This window comes from Hydractinia symbiolongicarpus, chromosome 14, assembly GCF_029227915.1.
Source record: "Hydractinia symbiolongicarpus strain clone_291-10 chromosome 14, HSymV2.1, whole genome shotgun sequence".
NCBI lineage: Eukaryota > Metazoa > Cnidaria > Hydrozoa > Anthoathecata > Hydractiniidae > Hydractinia > Hydractinia symbiolongicarpus.
Window position 1 is genome coordinate 2,729,926 of NC_079888.1, and position 10,854 is coordinate 2,740,779.

At 36.2% G+C, this 10,854-nt stretch overlaps 1 protein-coding gene across 1 annotated transcript; it reads right to left on the bottom strand.

Moving 5' to 3' along the window:
- Positions 1 to 8,834: 8,834 nt before the first annotated feature.
- Positions 8,835 to 9,647, bottom strand: LOC130625059 (uncharacterized). The gene is made up of 2 exons (XM_057440141.1): positions 9,252 to 9,647; positions 8,835 to 9,128 (listed from the first exon to the last, which is right to left on the bottom strand). The coding sequence occupies exons 1-2, from the start codon at positions 9,645 to 9,647 to the stop codon at positions 8,835 to 8,837; spliced, it is 690 nt and encodes a 229-aa protein (XP_057296124.1).
- Positions 9,648 to 10,854: the final 1,207 nt, after the last annotated feature.

Sequence of the window (10,854 nt, forward strand, 5' to 3'; positions counted from 1 at the left end):
TTTAGTTCTCCACCGTTGTGCGTATTCCATTTGAAGTCGTGAAGCAGAACGCACAAGCTGTTTCAACTTTTAACAGTCGTACTGCTTTCCTTCACATCTTAAAAACTAAGGTACGATTAATATACATGGTTCTTATCGCTAAATTCTCTAATGTTAACTAATGATGAGGATTGGCTTAGACGAGGCAAAATATAATTTTCTCGCTCATTCCTGATCCTGGGAGATAAACTTATCACAATTGATCTTGAAAATTAAGTAGGCGTTTGTTTAGGGGGCGGAGGCGTTTAAAAGAGGATGTGGTTGCTAGTCTTAAATCAACCTGTTTGTTGAGTGATGATGTGTAAAATAGGTTGATATAGAGAACAGAGAAAGTAAACTTAACAAAATCAATGTATATGCATTTTAGAGTAGTGCAAATAAGTGTTTACATTTCGATAAGGGTAATTGTACATGACCCCGCCCATTTGATATTGAAATATGTGATGTGGAAGATTTTCTCCAGCAAAAAAAGGTGGTCGTAATAAATAATGGCCGGATAAATATATGTGAAAAAGGTTTTTGAACTTATTTAGGGTGTAACTGGATTATTCCGTGGATATTTTAGCAGGCTATTTCGAGATGTGAGTTTGTCTTTGTTGTTGTTTTTATTGTTTCTTTACACTTTTGATCAAATTGGCTTAAAACTTCAAAACGTATAAATTTTACTATGCATCACAAACAAATATAGAAGCGTAGTAAATCAGAGACTTTCATTAGGCTTTGTTTACACTACAAATAATACTTCAAATTTTCTTAGCTGCTGTTTTCATTGATCCAAATGCCGATGTGGGAAGCTTTGAAGGTAATGTACATTAGGAACGAAAATATTCGGACGGAAAAATTTTCGGGTTTTTTTTTGTCCAAAAATTTCTACTTTTTATAAAAAAGAAAATGAATAAAAACTGAACTTATTATTTTCGTTATTTTCACATTTGGCTGAGGTTCTATCTATAAAGTTGGATCCTGAAGACCCTTTTTTAGGTCTTAATTGAATACATGTACACTATAGATGCTTCTAGCCTTCTTTTTATGTCATTTCCCGTAATCATTATTTTGAAATTTGGTTAAAATTCGTTCAAAAGACTTACCTATGCATTCTTTGACTTTATAAATCTTGTGAAAAAATTGTGTACAAAAGTTTTTCCGCCGAAAATTTTAGTTCTTAATGTATGTTGTGTATACACTGAATAGGCGATACTCATTCTGATGTGTCGACGTTTTGATACTTGGAATGTGACACTTCCTGTGGATCGTCAGAACCAGCATATTATTAATGAATGTTAAAGGATATAATTTTTGGATTCAAAGAAACTGTCCAGCATTTGCCTTTCACATTTATCTTCTTAAGACATCCAAGTTATTCCGGAGACAAGTGTTAAAACAGCGAGAGTTTTCTTTTTTGGATTATAAGTTTCAGTCTCCTCTCTACTGTTTATTTATTGTTTTTGTTACTTCGATTGTTTTCATTTAGAATGAAGTATCAAAAGAAACTAACTGTCCAGTAACTGCCCAGCAGTCTGGTTTAAGTGGCTCTATTGCAGGTGTCACTGCAGGCACGTTGACTACGCCCTTAGATGTGGTGAAAACTAGGATAATTCTTGCCGAGGTTAGCTTCCTTAGGGTTGTTTTGGAAAGGTAATCCACTATTGTTTGTTTCTATTATTACATTTATTTATGCTGCTGATTGTTTAAAAACTTTATCGAGCTTTTCTCGCCGCATATTATGATATAGTATAGCGGCATAGTATTTTCTTATTGCAATGATATGAAGATATAAATACAAATATGGGCCCTTACTTTCATTCACTTATCTTTGCAAAACCCACTGTTTTAAATATGTCGATATCCGAATGGTTTTAACAACACAAATCTTACGACTCGTGGAAATGTATGGTTTTTATCGTCAATCTTTTTTTGGGGACAAGCCCGAAGTAACGCAAATCCTCTGAAGATAAATTTGAAATCGTTCTTTAACAGCACACGATCATAAAAAATCATGTTTGTTTTGTTTTTGTTTAGTTTATTCGCAGGTGTTATACCGAGAGCGATTATGATATCTGCAGGTGTTTTTGTGTTCTTGGGAGTTTACGATAAACTTACGATACTATTACAGAGCTACGAAGTACGATCAAGGGGGCGAATGTATGACAATTAGCTGCAATTAGATTAACGAAATTTGCATTTCGTCTCATATTAGCGAAAGTGGAATTATGAGGAAAATTATAAAAAGCAAATTTAAAACTTTTTAGATTTTTATTTATATTGTTTTTACGACATAATTATTTTGATGTTGAGTAATTTCATTTTTAAATTTAAATATTTTTCTGGAGCAACTGTTCTTATAAATTAAGACTATTTTATTTCATTATCTTTCTTATTATTTTATCACTACTTACATCTAACTCTTATTTAATTACGCACAGCAAAAATTTAAGATTTTCTAAATTTTATTCAGTGTATTAAAACAAATCCTCCTTGTTTTACGAAAATACCTCAAACGTGATCTTCCCTGTTATTTGAAGGATTTCCGCAGAACGTTCTCATCGAAATCATTTCACCCCAACCCACGGTTTCTTGAAGTGGCAACTGCGAAATTAAATTTTCGATAATACTCTGCACTACCAACAGAAATGAGTCCCGTGAAAATTAAATCTTTTAAAGTGGGTACGAAATGGATTATAAAGTTCCCTGTTTATCTATTTACATTTGGGAATATTTTTACCTGGTATTTAATAGCAATGTAAGTATTAATAATAAAAATGTTTTAACATTTTTAAACTTAGCCTCAGCCTCGTCGCAGCCGCTTTTTTGTTTTTTTGATGTCCTGTTAGGACAGCCTCAGTATACAAGTAATTACATGATATCTTGTATGAATGTGTAAGAACTTCAAAATGAAGATTTGTGATTATAAGAACTATAACGCAAATTAATACCTAAAAATTTTAAACCTTGTTCATGGAGCCCATTAAAATTATTCTGACATTGCCTGACATAGCTGGAGCTGAACGAATTTAGGTCACTGTCTTCTTCAGGGCTGTAAAAAATTCAGACCATTGCTGTTTTATGGTTTGGACACCTCATTGTCATATTATTGAACATTTACTTGTGACAGAGAAAAGTGTTTGTTGACCAATTCGATAAAAGCATTGGATGTAACTTACCTTCTCCCACTCTTGCAGTTGGTATAGTCCATCTGAAATCATCTTAAGGATCCCAGGTTCGAATCCTGGCAGGAATTGTTGCTATGTTATAAGCCTGGTATAAAAATCAATGTTATCTTAAGTGAAGCCTTTATCCATCTTTTATTCCAAAAATAATGTATTTTATTATTTTTGTAACCATAAAATAAATAACCTTATTTATGTTGTCTTGGTCTCAGCGATCATCAGAGGCTTGAAATAGCAAAGAGCTCCCCAGAATTTCAAGATGCACGAGCATGGATAGATAATACGATCTTCAAATTTAAGGCACATCTTCTCCCTACCTTGACACTTTCTTGCATCTTAAAGTACTATTCGCTCTAAAATGGATATTTTTACTGTATGTACAAATATATTTTAATTTTCTATAAAATTCGACGCATTATCACATGAAAATATTTTTTAGTCGCAATAACGCTCTAAAATGAATATTATTACTGTACTAGTGTATAAACCCCGTGGATAAATCCACTTAAGCAAAAGGTCAATAAAAAGAAAGTTGTTTTAGATGTTTGCTGACGTCAGCAGTGAAGTGCAGATAAAAAAACATTGCGAAATTTGTTTATTCTTTGTCGGTAATGTGTAGAGGTTGAAACACTGGTCAAAATAACGTAAAGAATCATATGTTCTCGACGAACGCCTAAGGAGATATCAGGGATTAAAAATTTTGCTGACGTCAGCAAAGAACCGTCAAAACCCTAAATATTTTTTTAGAAATTAGTATGCCTGTTGCCTCCATCGCATAGATCTTGAAACCCTGATCAAGAAAATGTATAAGATGATGTACCTTTGAGAAACGGTTGCAGAAATATTAGGGTTTAAAGGTTTTTTGATGACGTCATCAACCCGTCCATTCCGAAACGGATTCGGGGATCCAGGTTTGGGAAAATTACCCAAATTGATCCTAGGTGGTCCCTAGTTACCCACGCGGTGAAAAATCATTGACGTCACCACCTCGTTTCCAAGTTATTTGGCCTCAAAGTTTTAGGTGCACTGTAATGGTTTCATTAATTTAATATAGGATATTGACGTTAAAGTAGTGTTATTTTCGTCGCGCCGTAACGTCAGAAAATTTGACATATTAGAGATGCATTTTTCGGCAACATCAAAGGAAAATGAAAACATCCACTTTGCCTGTCACAGACACACAGACAGACACACTTAGCGTATTATTATAGAGACTAGTCGATTAGGCCCGTGGAAAAATCCATTTAGGCAGAAAAACAATTGAAAAGTTCTGTCATTTGAATTTTGATGACATCAGCAAATATTTCAGTATATTGAATATGCCTTTTACTAAAAAAAATAATCTGAAAATGCATAAAAAGAAAGTATATAAGTCATAATTTAACAAAAAAGTTCTTAAAATATAACACAAAATATCAAATGTCAAATCGCATGAAATCCTCCCAACAAAACTTCAGACAAAATATGAAAAACAACGGCGTGCAAGGTGTAAAATCTAGTTAGTAGAAAGTTACAACATTGACAGTCACAACCCAGACAGTTACGACAACAATAATAATAATGTCAGAAATAACACATATCTCAAATATGTATACATCTTATTATGTGATTATGTTGAAAACCTTCAATATTTTAATCTGAAGTGTCGAAAAGAAAGGCTTGCAACAGTAAGCACAGATCTATGAAATAAGTTCTTTACGCATTTTAAATATTGTCTTTTCCCTAAATGCTTATACAACAATACAACCTGAACAATATCAAAAAGCCAAACTTAAACAAACACAAAACACCTAAAAACAAAAAGTTAAACTTTGAAAAATCATTTATTCGGTTGCATACCATCCTCTCCCGCAAAAATATGCAAAAAATGTAAAAATTAACGGGTTAACAAAACAATTTTTTGTCTAATGATCCGTACTGACTTTACCAAACATTTTAACCTGAAATGTCGAAAAAGCAATGAGCAAGGAGTAAATTTCAAATCAACAAAAATCATTATTTTGAAAACATTGTATATATATATGGTCCTTCCTCACAAAAGTTTACAATAAATGTAGAACACAAAGGTTTATGAGGAGCAAATCAAAATATGAACAAAAATCAGTTCAATTGGCATGTTCTATATTGTCTTCAGCCATAAAATCTTCCACAAAATTGATATGAAACCCATCAAATTCAACTCAGAAAAAGCAGTCATTTAAGTGCATACAAAAATACAACTTGTAGAATATCAAATTATTATTTTTAGTATATTTATTTGGTATGGTTCAGAAGTGAAAACGACACAAAGTAGTGGTAGAAAATGTATTCTTAAATAGTTTGCAGTTATATTTGGGGTATGGGTTGAGGTGCTAGGGCTTCGTTAAAAATTAAGTACTGAAATAAATTACTGACATTGTAACAGACTAGACAATTGACAAATTACTGACATTGTAACAGACAAGACAATTCGCACTACATGCCTTAGACAACGGACTCTTGAATCTTGACACTACATGTCTATTATGGTGAGTGTTTATCGTAACAGTTGGCACACGGGCTTCTTTTTACTGCACCATATGGCCACTGGCTTCTTTTAGACATTTTGACAACGGACTCATGACACTTGACACATATGTCTTACTATGGTGAGTGTTTATCGTAACAGTTGGCACATGGGCTTCTTTTTACTGCACCATATGGCCACTGGCTTCTTTTAGACATTTTGACAACGAACTCATGACACTACATGTCTATTATGGTGAAGTTTTTATCGTAACGATTGGCCCACGGGCTTCTTTTTCCTGCACCATATGGCCACTGGCTTCTTTTGACATTTTGACAACTGACTTTTGACAGTACATGACAATTAATGACAATTAAACGTTTGTCTCATTATAACAGACTGACATGAACTGACAGGCTCTATACTTACAAAATACTTAATTAACTCTATCACTGATGACAAAATAGACATCTGCACCTAAACCGGCTGACGAAGGAAGCCCAGCACCCCTGACCAGAATTAGTTGAATTATAAGAAAGAAAATGGCACAGAGATGGTTGATTCTGCCTCTGGACTAAAACCTTGGTGGGGTCTATCAGCCAAATGAAACGTAGTCCCTCTGCAAGGAAACCTTGAAGCTAAATCAAACATCGACCATCAGACCGCGCCGCGCATCCAGTCACCATCCACATCAATGAATACCTAGAAATTGTGTCAGGTTGTTCTTGTCCTCATTCCATCACCGACGTCGGATTTATGTGTCGACAGATACTTGAAAGATAACGTATACCAGATCGTTATTGTCGTCATGCCATCGCCAATGTTGTATTAGTGTCGAATATAGAAGAAAACAAAACAGAACTAATTAGTACATTAATCAGGGAGGGCGGGCGGGAAAACGTCTGAACTGTTCAAGAGCAAGAGGCTTACTGTGTTCTACTCCATATTTATACCCCCCTGCTTGTGGTATGGATCTATGGCCTTAAGTAACAAGCTTAAGGCAGTCAATTGTTTTGGTTAAATTAATATAGTGTTGACTATTAGTCATAGGTCACCAACACATTTGTAAAATTAATAATGCAGAATGACAAAACACTAGTGAACCAGGTTAGCCTTATACTAGGAGTCAATGGAGACACACCTTTCCTTCTGTAACCCCAATTAACATGTGCTAAACTTTTAGTTTAGCACCATTTAATTGGTATGGTTCAGAAGTAAAAGCGACACAAAGTAGTGGTAGAAAATGTATTCTTAAATAGTTTGCAGTTATATTTGGGGTATGGGTTGAGGTGCTAGGGCTTCGTTAAAAATTAAGTACTGAAATAAATTACTGACATTGTAACAGACTAGACAATTGACAAATTACTGACATTGTAACAGACAAGAAAATTTCGCACTACATGCCTTAGACAACGGACTCTTGAATCTTGACACTACATGTCTATTATGGTGAGTGTTTATCGTAACAGTTGGCACACGGGCTTCTTTTTACTGCACCATATGGCCACTAGCTTCTTTTAGACATTTTGACAACGGACTCATGACACTTGACACATATGTCTTACTATGGTGAGTGTTTATCGTAACAGTTGGCACATGGGCTTCTTTTTACTGCACCATATGGCCACTGGCTTCTTTTAGACATTTTGACAACGAACTCATGACACTACATGTCTATTATGGTGAGGTTTTTATCGTAACGATTGGCCCACGGGCTTCTTTTTCCTGCACCATATGGCCACTGGCTTCTTTTGACATTTTGACAACCGACTTTTGACAGTACATGACAATTAATGACAATTAAACGTTTGTCTCATTATAACAGACTGACATGAACTGACAGGCTCTATACTTACAAAATACTTAATTAACTCTATCACTGATGACAAAATAGACATCTGCACCTAAACCGGCTGATGAAGGAAGCCCAGCACCCCCAAATTTCCCCAAATTGAAAAACCAAGAGTTGACTGATATGTAGTCTTCTATAAGTACGGCATTAGCTACATACTATGATTTAACACAACACGTAATCGGAAATAAATATCTGCAACTAATAAACTGCTGTCATATTGGAAAATATACAAAGAATAGTGCAACGTTTACAGTATCCTTACAGACGTTTGAAACTCAAAATTGTATATGTTAGGGGATTGTAATAACCTACATACTATATATACAAGTTAAACTCAGCTTAAGGCACAGACTTAATGTCCCAGATTTTTGTCAGTCCATTTAACTCTGCTATGCGAGTAGACCATTCTTTCAAAGCGTTGTCTGACAGGTGAATATACCTTCTGTAGCAATCACTACTCCAGCGTCCAAAAATCTTAATAGCGGAATCGGGTATCCCGCAGGAAGCTGCAGCCGAAGCACCACCAATGCGAAAACTATACGTGTTAATGTTAATATTGTTAGGCAAGCTTATTGTAAGAAATGAAGAAACAAACCTCCGGGTAACAAACTTTCCGTCACTAAACGTGAACCAGGGCCCTAGTTTGGTTCCTCTGAATGCTAGGTAATTTTAAAAGGCTCTGTAAGGACAAAGAGAGCCTCCAATTTTTGCTAAGCGAATCTTGCACCCTAGCCTAAACGGATCTGTTTTTGAGCACTTAAGGTTAATTACAGCATTTGAACCACACGTGGAAAAGGATATGTCAGCAGGTGTGAGGTGAGTTTCTGTATCAAAAGTGGACATGGCGGGGCAAACATACTCTGACACCCTTAACAGGCCAAAAATGCCACTAAGATAAGACAAGTCCACATTGCTTTGTCGTGGTTGGAAAACATAGAGTTTTTTATTATCATTTTACGCAGATCAGCTGGTGTAATTGGTAGTCTCTGAGAAGCAGAATTTGGATGACATCTTCTAATGCCATGCAAAACATAGTACGGGCGACTCATGTGGGCTATCTTCGTGTTAAAGCCACGTACTACACTCTCGTACTGAACCCCACAAAGATAGACTTTAATAGTGGCAAATTTGACGCGTCTTGCCAAATATGTCACAAACAGTTGAAGTGTTGATTCTGTCAGAGGAAAGGTAGGTACGGATGTAGCTTCACAAAAAATTTTAAAGGAGAGATATTCTGACCGATATGTTGCCCTGGTGTTTGTTGAAATGGACAAGTTTAAATAATGACTTAAATCTCTTTGAAGAGTTGTAGTATCGATGAAGGAATTGGTGTTGGATCTGCTTCAGCTTCTGGGCATAGACGTTTGAAGTGTTGTACCTGCAATCGAGACAAAAGATCTGCATAAGTATTGTGCTGGCCTTTAATGTGGCGTACCAGGAGGTTTATATTGTGTTCTGCTGTGTAGAAAAATAAAAAACGTACAAGATGCATGATGTTTGGACAACGACACGACCCAGAGGACCACACATGAACAATAGCCAAATTATCTGTGTAAAACACTAATTGCTTGTTTTTCCATGCCTCGCCTCAAGAAAAAACTGCTACAACTATGGCCAATAACTCAATGAAGGTGATACTATACTTATGAGTAAGGTTTAAGGTAATTGAAAACCATGCACCAGAAAAAAATCCTCCTATGCCTACTCCAGAAGCATCAGTAAAAAGATTTATGGAAGAGGAGTCTAACGTTTCAGTGTGGATAATAGCGATGCCATTCCAAGTGGGGAGAAACTCACACCACCATTGAATATCCTTGCGAGACTCTGTTGTAAGAGAAGTATGATGGTGCAAGGAATGAACTGTAGTGGAGAGATCAATAATACGTCGTAAGAACATTCGACCACATTTCGCAACCTTACACGCAAAAGACAAAGACCCTATGAGAGATAACAGTTCTCTCTTTGTGCATTTCTTCTTCCCTAACCATTTATGAAGTGAAGATAGCAATTCAGTGAACTTATCTTGTGGGAGACGAACAACAAAATTTACTGTGTCTATTTCAATGCCCAGGTATGTAATTACTTGGCAGGGGCCTACCATCTTATCTGGAGCCAACGGAACACCAAGCAAGTCAAAAACGTCCTTAATCAACTTTACTATAGCCTGACATATTTTTTTTTAGACAGAGCAGCTGTGATGAAATCATCTAAATAATGTAAGAGATTTTTGACAAAATAAATCCATAATAATATCCACTCTAGAATATTAGCAAAGTTGTTAAAGATGCAAGGAGAGGAACGCCCACCAAACGGAAGAACTACGTCAAAAAAGTATATTCCCTTCCACTTATAACCTAATAGGTGCCAATCACTAGGATGCACAGGGCACAGTCTAAAAGCATGCTTTATGTCCAACTTAGCCACGTAACAATTTCTACCCAACCTTTTAACCATTTCAACCGCATCGTCGAATGATGAGTAGGAGACCAAATAGTCCTCTTTGGTAATGCCATCGTTAACTGAATGTCCATGTGGTAAAGAGAGGTCTAATACCACTCGCATCGTCCCATCCTTTTTTGGTGCAGCACCCAGGGGAGAACAATGTAATTTAAATGGTGGTGAAGCAAATGGGCCCACCGTATGTCCCCTATTCAGCTCTTTCAAAATCGCCTCATCAACTTTGGTTTCATACTCTATGGAAGATTTTTTGTTATTTATGCATGACTTCAACTCATTGTCCTGAAAACCAAGTTTGAATCCATATCTAAAACCTGATACAATAAACCGCACTAATGTTTTGTTTGGATGACCAGTCAAGAGACTCTCTAATACATCAACCTTAACCGGGGTTGTGACAAGCGATTTTACAGGAAAGAATTCATTTGGTATTTGGCCTAGAGAACCTGAGTGGGCAATGGAGTGCTGGGTGTCCTGACGATCCACAGGAAAAACACCTGTGAGAGTAGGTGCATGGGGTATATGTGCAACTGAGTTCTCTATTAAATTTAATGCACCGTGGTTGCTGGGAATTACTTCGAAACTGGTGGGGGACATTTCGAAACTGCTGCTCATCAGCCTTTGTAAACCGCCCACTTTGAGTGGGGCATTGGTTAGCGAAGTGCCCTACTTCATTGCAGATAACACATGCATAGCTCAACCTGCTAGAAGATGTAGATGAAGATGACCCCCAAGCAACAGCATCCCTTTTTGGCAACACAGGAGCGCCTCTAAGGTGCTAGTTGTATAGCGGGTCATCAATAACATCCCACCTCTTGCTGGTATCATTTGCCAGATGTATTCTGTGTAGT

Excerpts from the sequence above, each read along its gene's own strand:
- LOC130625059 (XM_057440141.1), bottom strand. The coding sequence starts at position 9,647 with ATGGTAGGCCCCTGCCAAGTAATTACATACCTGGGCATTGAAATAGAC. Across the intron at positions 9,129-9,251 it reads TTTTTACTGATGCTTCTGGA|GCATGGAAAAACAAGCAATT; the intron begins GTAGGCATAGGA and ends TCTTGAGGCGAG.